General features: G+C 38.1%; 2 protein-coding genes across 7 annotated transcripts in view; one reads left to right on the plus strand and one right to left on the minus strand.

The window, feature by feature from the left end:
• Nucleotides 1-12,500, minus strand: part of LOC113827623 (solute carrier family 40 member 1) — a 23,697-nt gene that overhangs the window by 9,061 nt on the left and 2,136 nt on the right. Inside the window, exons 1-7 of one of the 5 annotated variants that reach the window (XM_070143960.1) lie at nucleotides 7,895-7,945; nucleotides 2,393-2,507; nucleotides 1,948-2,143; nucleotides 1,652-1,791; nucleotides 1,320-1,434; nucleotides 1,017-1,141; nucleotides 546-660 (exon numbers count right to left, since the gene is read on the minus strand). In XM_070143960.1, coding sequence (XP_070000061.1) covers nucleotides 546-660; nucleotides 1,017-1,141; nucleotides 1,320-1,434; nucleotides 1,652-1,791; nucleotides 1,948-2,122 — 670 coding nt within the window. In that variant the 5' untranslated portion in view covers nucleotides 2,123-2,143; nucleotides 2,393-2,507; nucleotides 7,895-7,945. Of the gene's footprint in view, nucleotides 1-545; nucleotides 661-1,016; nucleotides 1,142-1,319; nucleotides 1,435-1,651; nucleotides 1,792-1,947; nucleotides 2,144-2,392; nucleotides 2,508-7,851; nucleotides 8,042-9,409; nucleotides 9,429-12,500 lie in introns of those variants that run through there. The other 4 variants (XM_070143961.1, XM_027380519.2, XM_027380518.2 and 1 more) reach the window with 4 other exon arrangements.
• The window catches only part of LOC113827624 (BTB/POZ domain-containing protein 9), a 3,078-nt gene continuing 179 nt past the window's right edge, over nucleotides 9,602-12,500 (plus strand). The window contains exons 1-6 of one of the 2 annotated variants that reach the window (XM_027380522.2): nucleotides 9,602-9,740; nucleotides 10,584-10,729; nucleotides 10,864-11,112; nucleotides 11,308-11,403; nucleotides 11,685-11,821; nucleotides 12,126-12,500. The exon at nucleotides 12,126-12,500 is cut by the window's right edge and continues 179 nt beyond it. In XM_027380522.2, coding sequence (XP_027236323.1) covers nucleotides 10,589-10,729; nucleotides 10,864-11,112; nucleotides 11,308-11,403; nucleotides 11,685-11,821; nucleotides 12,126-12,363 — 861 coding nt within the window. In that variant the 5' untranslated portion in view covers nucleotides 9,602-9,740; nucleotides 10,584-10,588 and the 3' untranslated portion in view covers nucleotides 12,364-12,500. Of the gene's footprint in view, nucleotides 9,790-10,583; nucleotides 10,730-10,863; nucleotides 11,113-11,307; nucleotides 11,404-11,684; nucleotides 11,822-12,125 lie in introns of both variants that reach the window. The other variant, XM_027380520.2, reaches the window with a different exon arrangement.

Here is a 12,500-nt window from a genome sequence, read left to right on the forward strand (position 1 = left end):
ATTGCCAGTCATGCAGGATGCCTTAAAAGTGTATTCATGACATCGACAATTTTTTTTTATACAGACAAGAAATATCTACATCTGCGTGGGAACACAGACCTTCTTTTAATGCAGCCTTGTTTATAGATCTTCTAGGCATTTATTCCTTCAACAGCATTTTTTTCATCAAGGTAAACATTCACATATACTATATGTTTGAGAGTACACTTAAGTTTGCATACAGAGGTTTCAAGAGGATTAATTCTGAGGAATGAAACTAACTTTCCTAACTTCCCAGTAAAAAGCATTACAAAAATTATCTTAAAGTTGCAATTCTGGCTTAGATATACCAATGGTTCCCATAGAATCAATTGAGGAATGTTAAGACTGGCTCTGCTGTAGTAATAATAATGGCTGTAAAGCCAAGCTATATACACAAAAGGAATAGAATAAAAGAAAATGTGCAATCCATTTATTTATTTATTTGCACAACACACCATTTTTATTTCATTTACCACATATAACAAACAAATCTATAAAAATTATCTTACCAAGTGGATACTTACTGGCTAATGTTGTTTTATCTTTTCCGCATATCACTATGATCCAGTCCTTCTCTATGGCTAGTTTACATCCTAAAGTTCCAATCTGTGCTAGACATGCTGAAAGGATCACTCCTGCCTGTATAACAGCAGTACTATTACTAAAATACATATCATGCCTGTTAAAATATTGATTCAGAAGAGACATGTAAAATATCCTATTTCTGATGAATAGGAAAGTAAACTATATATGATGTCTTTAGATTTTAGAATATAGGACTCAGCAGCCAATATGAAAAAAGTAAGCTTTCACTGTAATACTAGAACTTATGGTATATTTGAGTAGATTAAAATTTCAACTGTATATTTATTCTCAATCAATAATTAGCACAATGCCATAAATAATCATCAAGTTTAACACTAAATTCAAAGCATTTTAATAATGCTTACAGAAAATGAACAATTAATTCAATAAAAATCACATTTTAAACTCACCTCTGCTAGGATCAGAGACCATCCATCCCAAGCAGTGAAATACTGCCGCTGCGTTGTAATAACTACTAGGAGAGCTGCACAGACGCAAACCATAAGATTCTGGACACTTAGACTTATTTGGGCCGCTGTAATAGATGTGAAGAGGTTAATATCATAGATGAAAGTTTTTAGCAATAAGTCATGTAATAAAACATAAACTGTTCCTTCAAAACATCCCTATGTTTATATTAAAGATCTAGAGAGAAAGAGAGAGAGAAAAAAATATTTTATTAAAATTCCATCTAGAAAGTATCAAACACCTACTTCTGAGTCTTGAGTTACTGTCAACCCATCGACCAATAGGAGCTCCACATAGAATGACAGTTACAGCAAGTGCAGCTCCATAAACTGCTGCCAAGCGAAGGGATCCTGGTGTGACCTGTTGGTTGTGGTGAATGAAGTTTAATTAACATCAATTTATCTTTTCTGCTACACATATTAAATCCTTTTGAAACATGGAAAGAAGACATTCACAGATAATTAAAAAAAAAAAGCAGACTTCAAGACATAGAGAGCGCACCAGGCTAAAGGAAAACATAAAAGAGTATCAAAGAAAGGGATAAGTATAGAAATGTAATAAATATAATGCCCCTCACTTCAAGTAGAAAGAGACCACCAGCAAACATCCACATGCGGTCACCCCAAGAAGAAAGGAAGTGTGAAGCATATACTTGGAATTGTGCCGTCCTTAACATGCTGCAACAGGTTTTCTTTCTTGTATTGCTCTCTTCATTGTCTTTGATAAAAACAAGAAATGATAAGATGCAATATCACATCACAGAATGCCCTTTTATATCAATATATAATAAACATAATTGACTGTTTCCTGCAGTTTTTAACAAATTCATATGACATATCTGTAGAGTATATCAAAATGAAATTGTAAACTTACCATCTGTATGAGGTTTTGCTTCTTCCCCTATTGCTCCATTACTTTCTGAATTATCCATGTTTGTTTCTGCTCTTCCAGGATCATCAAGCTTCCTGTAAGTCTCCTTTGGATATTCATCAGATGCTAATTTATCAACATTATTAGGCGATGAAACTTCCATGGATGTAACTGTCATCTTGAGAGATACTTATATGACCTGGAAATAAAGAATATTTTCAGTACACTGTATGAGTTTTTACACCTGGCAGGGAATATGATACTCCTGAAGAAAACTTTTGTTGGCAAATAAAGCGAAAACCGGTATTTGTCAGCAAATTTCTAGAAATTCAAATACTCTCCACTTAAGCGTGAAGCAAGTAATATCATATTAAAAACAATAACAGTAATTTACCGCTATTACTTCAAGAAACAACTAATTATAAATTACTACAAACAATAACCTCGCCCTTTTGTCAGATGCTTTGGCGATGGCCCTGCCTGTCAGTATTATCAAAGTTTAATTTCTGAGTACAGAAATGCACTCATATATATTGATACTTGTTCTCCCACACTATATAAAACTAAAAGATAAGATAATCAGATATCATTATTATTTCTCGCTTTCTTAAAACTGATTTTAATGTCATCAGTGATTCATACTGTAATCACTGTCAGATGAGATGGAACAGAACAAAAAACATTATCTTCAATATTACTATCATATTTGAGTCACTTGATTACCATAACTACTATCCTGTCATATAATAATAGTAATAATAATAATAATAATAATAATAATAACAATAACAACAACAACAACAACAGCAGCAACAATAAACATAACAACAATAACACTAACAATAATGATAAAACATGTCAAAAGTAGGTGTGTGTAGTTGAGTGAGTGAGTGAGTGGGTGAGTGAGTGAGTGAGTGAGTGAGTGAGTGAGTGAGTGGGTGAGTGAGTGAGTGAGTGAGTGAGTGAGTGAGTGGGTGAGTGAGTGGGTGAGTGAGTGAGTGAGTGAATGAGTGAGTGAGTGAGTGAGTGAGTGAGTGGGTGAGTGAGTGGGTGAGTGAGTGAGTGAGTGAGTGAGTGAGTGAGTGAGTGAGCGAGTGAGTGAGTGGGTGAGTGAGTGGGTGAGTGAGTGAGTGAGTGAGTGAGTGAGTGAGTGAGTGAGTGAGTGAGCGAGTGAGTGAGTGGGTGAGTGAGTGAGTGAGTGAGTGAGTGAGTGAGTGAGTGGGTGAGTGAGTGGGTGAGTGAGTGAGTGAGTGAGTGAGTGAGTGAATGAGTGAGTGAGTGGGTGAGTGAGTGAGTGAGTGAGTGAGTGAGTGGGTGAGTGAGTGGGTGAGTGAGTGAGTGAGTGAGTGAGTGAGTGAGTGAGTGAGTGAGTGAATGAGTGAGTGAGTGAGTGAGTGAGTGAGTGAGTGAGTGAGTGAGTGTTTGTGTGGTTGAGTGAGTTAGTGTGTGTAGGTGGGTGGTGGGTGGTGGGTGAGTGGGTGGTGGATGGTGGATGGGTGGATGGGTGGATGTATGGATGGATAAATAGATAGATGGATGGATAAATAGATAGATGGATGGATGAAGAAAGGAAGAAAGGATAGGTAGATCGATGGATGGATGAAGGAAGAAAGGATAGGTGGATGGACTGATGGTTAAAGGAATGGATATATATGGGTGGGTGGGCAGAGGGATGAAGGAAGAAAGGAAGGATGGATGGAGACAGGATAGATGGATGAATGAAAAGATTGATGGATGGGTGGAAGAAGGAATAACGAATGAATGGATGGATGAAGGAAGAAAGGATGGATGGATGGGTGAATGGGTAGATGGATGGATGGATGAAGGATGGAAGAAAGGATGGATGGGTGAAGACAGGATTGATGGATGGATGGATGAAGGATGGAAGAAAGAATGGATGGATGAAGGATGGAAGAAAGAATGGATGGATGAAGGATGGAAGAAAGGATGGATGGATGAAGACAGGATTGATGGATGGATGAAGGATGGAAGAAAGGATGGATGGATGAAGACACGATTGATGGATGGATGGATGAAGGATGGAAGGATGGATGGATGAAGACAGGATTGATGGATGGATGGATGAAGGATGGAAGAAAGGATGGATGGGTGGATGAAAGAAGGAATGGATGGATGAAGGCAGGATTGATGGATGAATGGATGGGTGGAAGAAGGAAGAAAGGATGGATGGATAGATGATGATAGAAAGGATAGTTGGATGGACGGATGGATAGATAAATAGAAGGCTGAACGGATGGATGGCTTTGGGATTTGAGTAAATTAGTGAATACGTGACAGCAAGTGAAGAGCGAGGGAGGAAAGGGGTCAGATTACTAATGTGCATTTTCTTTTCTCATTTCGTCCTCTCCCCGGCGCCTACTAAATGAATAAGCATATATTCTCCCTTGTATGTATGCATACACGATCGTCCTTGCACTCTCTTGTTAATCTTTTTTTTATCCTTCATTTTTTAAATCATTTTTTCTTCTTCTTTATTGTAGTGCATGGTATACTTCTCACTTTTTCGTGACCAGCCTCAGTTTTATTAGTGCAATTCACTTTGTCCAAGTCTACCCGCATCTCAAGTAGTCATCTGATAATGGTATGATTCAGCATAACCTTGATAAACAAAAGTTTCTCACGCACACACACACACACACACACATACACACACACACACACACACACACATATATATATGTATATATATATATATATATATATATATATATATATATATATAAATATATATATACACATAAACACACACACACGCAAACACACACACACACACAAACACACACACACACACACACACACACACACACACACACACACACACACACACACACACACACATAATCTTATTACTCTTCGTTGTTCATTACGCTAATCTCACTCTGGTTTCGCTACTAATTCAGCATCACTGTCATGAATAATACCTATTTTATTATTCTTGAGCCGGCCTCTTTTATGAAGATTTTACATTTCGAAAGAACATGACCCAAGGCCGAAAACAACACTGTTTCACTGCTAACAAAAGAGATAAAGGGGGAGGGGCCAGGCCATGCTTAGTCATGGCGATACACAAACACGCGGTTTGAGCGGCCGTACCCCGAGTGGTATACTCTAATAGCTAGCTTTTACTAATGTATACGATAACATAGATATTAAGATATAACTCAGACTATACACCAGTGCATTTTCCATATTATCTTAATCAGTTGTTTAAACTTGTATCTTGTGGGTCAAAATATTTAACTATTCTAGTCTACTGTCGTCTTACTGCTTCTACTAATCATCTCTTTCGTGCACTGCAGTTCTTTCCGTCTTGGGACGATAAGCCAAAATTAGATCGGCCGTTTTATGGCTTCCAGCGTCTATTTTGCATTGTCCATTTTAGCAAGTGTTCTTCATTATAGGAAATTATTTTTAACACTTGAAGTTGATATGCCCGTCCTTCCCACGTGGCTATTAGGCAAAATTTCGCTATTTTCTTAACACTGAAAAGCCCAGCTACTGAGCTGTTTCACGTTACATGGAAGCTGCAAATCTTTATTAGACAATACCCATTTGCTGTAGCAAATGGGTATGGCCTTAGTATAAAATAAAGCTACCAATTCAGAATCATGCACAATCAAATGTCAATACTTTATGATCTCTCTGTAGCTCCATTTTGTTTTAAAGATTACAGAGACTATTACATTTCTATGATCACTGTCCAAATAAAATATGCGATCATATGCTATAGTCCCTCTTTTCTATTTTTTTCGGAAAACTATTACAGTGATCGTAGTTATACACTCCTATTATGCATCTTTAGAGTACACATATCATTTCGTTAATAGTTTTAATGATAAAAACCTCCAAATCACAATAGTAATAAGTTGGAACATACGTGATAAACCTTAGTCTAATTCTAATTCACAGTATTATCTCTTTCATCACATTAAATGTATTTAGTGCATAAAACTAATAATCGTGTTACTTTAATAAGGTATCATTAATCTTTTTTGTATGTAAACTGTTTAATAACTAGATTTCCTGATGCCTGTGAAACTGTGGTTACAGACCATGCAAAGTCCATGTAGTATACACTACACTGTCGAAAGAAGTGATCGTAGCCTATATGAGGGGATATTATTTGTGCGTGTGTATTTTATTAAATATGCATATTTAATTAACCATGTTGGTAGCTGTACCGACGTTACCTCATTACTACATGAAACACAAACATTCTTCCCCATTTACCTTTACATCACTTTCATCTCAGTTAAGTGAACGGATAAATGGATTATCAATATATAGTTCTTCGCTATCCCACTCTGTTTTCTCAGTAATGTCGAATTTAATACTACTTTTTAAAAGCCATGTATCACGGCAACTATACATACTGATAACGCCCAAAAACATTTACTGGAGCTAAAAGTAAAGTGGCTATATTCGTTTACCCCTTTTCTTCAGCCGTATTCGTACTAGCTTGCGCCTGCAACTGGGACAGAGTCAGGGTATTAACCAGAGCCAGGGATGTGTATTTTATCAAGTTTGGGGTCGTAAGGTTCACGCTTGCACCACGTGGACCGAGGCAGCCGGTGGAATGGGATGGCGCCATCATGTTATGGTAATAAAACGGATGACACTCCATGGCGCCGATGGTAATGTTCATGAAAATCGACAATGCTCTTAGCAGTGAAATATCGTTTGAAAGCCGGCGAGTGTAAGAGGTGTTCTAACTAAAACATCACGTGAGAATATGTCTTTATCTACTGGATATATAAGCCCAGATCAAGAGCCTAGAAGGTAAATAAATATCAAAGTACCATAGTAGCCATTTCATAACCCTACTGAGGTGAATATCCGATACAGCATTTGACAAGCTAATGTTAAGCGAAGAAAATCCACAAAAAAATATATGCACAGAATACCGAGAGTAACTCATCTTGTGACAAGGTACTTTCTCTAAAGATAAAGTAACGCAATATACTTTACTTAATTGAAGCTATAAATTTAAAAGTCCGCACCACGTCATTTACAAACGAGCAAGAATAAATGTGGATCTAAATACAATTATGTAGCCATACAGAGAAAAAAGTTATTCTCCCTTCCCAATCCTCCTTTGATCTACGAATGAGGGAGATCGAGAGACAGAAAAAATCTGAGAGAGGGGTGAGGAAGAGAGGTTGCACGAGGCCATAGGACCGAGGGGTAGTAAGGGGAGAGAGTGGAGAGGGAGCAAGTCATAAAATGGAAGGGGAGGAAGTGGAGGAAAAGGAAAGAGGGATTATGGGAGAAATGAGTGAAGATAGGAAGAAAGGGGGTGGGGGATGCAGAGAGCGGGAGGGGGTGGGGCGATCGTAGAAAGAGGGAGATCCAAGGTATTTTATTACATTATTTTTTAATAAATAATCACAGACCCCGCTGTCTATCTGCACAGGTGTTTTAAGAGCCGACGAGCTATAGGTTGGTGACACTGGATACAGGTACCAATTTTAATTTTCTTGATCTCTTTCTTTCTCTCTCTATCAAAACACACACACACATATGTATATACATATACATATATACACACATATTTTATATATATACATATATATACATATATATATACATATATATAAACATAAATACACATATATACATAAATACATATATTTGTGTGTGTGTGTGTGTGTGTGTTTATACATACATACACACACACACACACACACACACACATATATATATATATATATATATATATATATATATATATATGTACCATATATACACACATGCCCCTTTCCCTACTCCTTCCTTCATAGCACAATATCATCGAACATATACTTGTTATATGATTATAACGCTTTTTGGTGATATGAGTGTCATTACTAATACAGGGCACTAGGACTTCGTTCACAGTTTACACACCAGACACGAAACACAACAGTCACAAAATCGAGAAGTGGATTACACGCCGGCTGGTAGACAAGCAGCAGTGCGCGTCCGTCCTGCGCCGGTTCCAAAGGCTCACTATCAGAGCCTCCTCAGCTTTGGTAGTGACCTTGGCATCGCGGCACCCTCGGTCACAGGAGAGCCCGGGCGCGCCCACAGAGGGAGCTGTGAATCTGTCACGTGGAGCACGCATGGGGCCGGCGTGGGGCGGCACAAATGTATGAATTAAGTCGGGTTTACTGCTGAGTCAACCATTTTTTCAGCATTTTCATGAGCTTACAAACCGTACGCTGGGAGGAGGTGGTTAATCTCTAGCTTACGATTTTTAGAGCATCATAAAAATGACGATCCGGATCAAATAAAATATTACAAATTATCTATTGTCGTTGTATCAGGACTGTCAGAGGTGTAGTAATAAAAATTCTTATTTCCAATACAGAGACACTTGAACACATATCTGTTTTAGATTAATATCATTTTCATCTTTAAAACCCCGTGTACAAAGACAGGACATCTTTCATTGACTAAAAAATCCAAGGTGTCCTATAATGATTGCCTGAATGACTCTATAGATAACATCCCATTAGACATTGGACATCCTATGGCAGACATCATATTTTTTGTCTTTTTGCTTTATGCACTTTGGAGGGAGGAGGGGGGGTCTTGGGAAAAGAGTAATTTTCATACACTTATGAAAATGATGAAAAAAAAATTAATGGACCTTATTCCCACACGGAAATGCTGGTTACTGATCAAAGTACAATTTAGGCCTATATAGTTTTCTCACAAAAATTAAAATTTGTACAAAATATCCGTTTTAGGATGCCAGTGAAAAGATATATATTTTGTATCCACTATAATAAAAAAGCGCAAAGTAGTTGAATGATAACAGAGTTAAGTAATGGAATGACCCATCTTTCTCATTTGCTAATTTAAAGGAAGAGTTGACAACCGGTGCCAAATTTTCGAGAAAAAAAAAACGATCATGAGATTGATAACAGAAATCACGGATTGATAAAGAAGGGGAAAGTTAAAGCCTTATCTGAGAAATATACTCCCCAAGTCTCCTCAATCTCCATAAGTAGATTTATCATGACCCAGATTATGCCCGGCAAAAAGAGATATGTATTCACGAAAACACTGTAAATAAGAGCATAAAACACGGCAGCTAATCACAAAAATGCAACGATTATTAAAGAGATATATACTGGTGGAATTTCTAAGGTTAGTCACCGATCGGAAAAAGAAGAGAAAGAAAGAAACAAAGAAATACCCGAATATCTTTGGGGAGAAAACTGGCTATGGTCGGTTCCTTAATACAGTTTCGTAATAACGAGTGAGATAATACACTTTTATTCATATGACTACAAATTATGCATTTTTAAAATGAATATATTAATCAACTTTATTAAAATCGTTTTACGGCATTATCTGAAAACAGCAGGAACTTGCCCATTCAGTGCGTTCCTTCTTAAACAACGAAGAAATTAAAAGCACAAGTGACAATAATACAACGCGAAGGGAAAATACTGACCAGTACATATAATTACAAAGCGAAGAGAAAATGCTGGCCAGCAGATGTACTAAGAACTGAAAAAAAATTACGTTACATTTTTCGAGAACTGTGATAATAATCGGAGAACGAGGAAATCAGAACACTACTACAAATATTAATTTTAAAGAGACATATTAACACCCAAAAGAAAATAATGGAAGCTGACGATTCCCATATACACGCAATAATATATATTTTTTTTATCTATATTTTTTCCAAAAATCTCGGTGACAATAACCACAAGAGGAGACGAAGCCCGGTTTTCAACTCGACTTCATCATCAACTCCCGCATTATATTCACTTTCAGCTGTAGGTTTCGTATACAACTGATTCGGCCACCTTATTCTAACAGTTAAACGTATGTAGATTATAGTATGATATGTAGCCGCGAGAAAAGATATTTAAAATCGGTGTTAAAAGGATTTTTTTGTGTTCCTTCTTGAGACTTCCATAATGTCCCAACGGTTCTGCCAATCGGGTTTTAATATTTTGAATAATCTATCGATGCCGTTGGACAAATACACAGCTTTCTGCTGAATAATTTAGCAAAATAATATGACAGTTATTTTTTCACTTGTGTGCTCACATAACACAAGAAAGTAATCAGATTTGAGTTTCACGGTTATAGGAGCAAATATTTACATTAACTCAAGAAATTAAATTTAAAAAGACGGTAATCCAATGTAAAGAAAAGATCTTATGAAGCATCAATTGTCATTTCACGATATTATTAGAAAATATAGGGTTTTAGGTTTCCTTGTACTCTTTCTAACCTGTCCCTAACCACATCTGTTATTTAGTCATCATACTTTACCTAAACTTTAATTATTGTCAAGTAACAAGTTGCTGATGTTTATACAGGACAAATTAGATATAATTATTTTTCTTTAATTGTGTGTAGATTTTAAAATTTAGTGGAAAGTTGTGTAATTCAACATTACTGTTGTTTAGTATATTCAATAGAGGTTAAACTGTATTTACTTTGATCGCCTTTTTCAGTGCTACCATGTTTTCTTAAATAATAAATATCGGTATTTTCAAGAAAGGGGGCATAAAGATTCCTGTGACAAAATACATTTCTTAATATAATTATATAATTCATATGAAAACGAATGGAAAATTTATACCTCATGTCGACATTTGCGTCCACAGAAATCATGTACCATCAAAACTGTCCCGACCGAATGTCTCTCCCGTGGCAGAGCTGCCTGACCACGGTGTCTGAGCGCCTCGTAGCACTACTGACTTCGGGGATGCGATCAGACGTCACACTTCACCTTGAAGGACGCACGCTCAAGGTAAGCACTAAGACCGCCCTTAAAATTATGATTATTGTTGCTGTGCTTTTTTTTTAATATGCATTGCCATTATTCACCAAATACTTCATAAACTATAACAGAACTTCGAAGCTGACAGCCCTCTTCTCTCCCAGGCGCACCGTCTGATCCTTGCCATGAACTCCCCGGTGTTTGACAAACTGCTGTATGGCAACGAAGACCGTCAGCCGTGCATGCTCCCCATCGAGTACCCGTTGCAAGACGATCCGCCTGAGGCATTCACATGGATGCTGGAGTACATGTACCGCGGCAATCCCGACCTCCCTAGCGTGCCCATGGCGCTGGAGGTCAGCGTTCTCGCCACCAAGTACCAGATGGGGGCGCTCAAGTCGGCTTGCTCCGAAGTGAGGATTCGCTTTTCGGCAACGCAACTTTTGTTTGTTGCTTTTGTTTTATTAACCACACTATCTCTCTCGCCGTGTCTGCTCCTCTTCGTGAAGATAATTTAAATAATATTGGCCACGTTGTACATGTTAGATATGGTTGTTCAGTCGCAGTAGGTACAGGAAACCTCACTTATTTTCTCCATTTCTCTGCAGTACCTCAAACAGCACCTGAATGATGTTAACGTTTTAAAAGTCTATGATGCCGCCGTTCAACTTGAAAATGCCGACCTCGTACACAGATGCCTTCAGGTATGTTCATCCATCCGCTTACAGACGATACGGTACTTATGTCACGATATTATTCCCCTCGCTTCTCTATCTCTTGTAATGTTAGCTTTAGAACGGATTTGGAACGTAATCTAGAAATGTGGGCAGTTTAACTCGAAATCCTTTGACTGACACTCTCTCTCTCTCTCTCTCTCTCTCTCTCTCTCTCTCTCTCTCTCTCTCTCTCTCTCTCTCTCTCTCTCTCTCTCTCTCTCTCTACTCCCCTCGCTAACCGTGCTTATACTGATTGTTATATCGCACAGATGGCTAGAAATACTACGGAGGACGTGTTTTCCACGCAGCAAATGCGACTCCTCAGCAAACCAGCATTAGCTCATCTCCTCGCGAATTATGTTACCAACACCTCCGAGGTTCAGATATTCCGAGGGATCGTGGCCTGGTAAGTCATTTTCTTCACACTTAATTCACCTGACTCTCAACCTTCCGATCTTTATGCTAATTTATATATAAGAAATTACATTAATGACTGAGGAAAGATTTTTGGCGTCACATATTTCTAGCATCAATATGGATTCTAAACTATTTCTTACGGTTAAGATGACGACAAAAAGTAAGTATTCATAAATTATCAACATCACAAGCCTATCACTTTCACTCATTGTTAATTATCTACCTCTTATATCTTTCAAGGACTAAACCAAATAATGGAGCGACTTTATCTGCACATTATCTTTCCTCCTCAGGGGGCGCCATCGCATCGCTTCGCGGGGCGCCTGCACCGATGACCTTCGGAAGGAGATCGAGGCCTTCCTCCCGCACGTGAGGTTCCTCGCCATGACCACGCAAGAGTTCGTCGAGCAAGTTATTCCCACGGGCATCTTCACGCCATCGGAAGCCTGCGACATCCTCACTAACATCACGCAGTCCAAGGAAGCGCCTCTTCCCGAAATATGTTGCAAGATAAGGGACCGGAGGAACTAAGGTTTATGTGGTGTTGCACTGCATCATAAAAGAGGGCGTGGGAGGCCTTGCGCGGCTGCGGGAGAAACAGCAGTTGGAACAGCTAATTACGGATGATCTTACACGGATGCTCTTTTTCAGAAACGGATTGAGGATTT

The sequence above is a fragment of the Penaeus vannamei genome, chromosome 31, assembly GCF_042767895.1.
Source record: "Penaeus vannamei isolate JL-2024 chromosome 31, ASM4276789v1, whole genome shotgun sequence".
NCBI classification, from domain to species: Eukaryota; Metazoa; Arthropoda; class Malacostraca; order Decapoda; family Penaeidae; genus Penaeus; species Penaeus vannamei.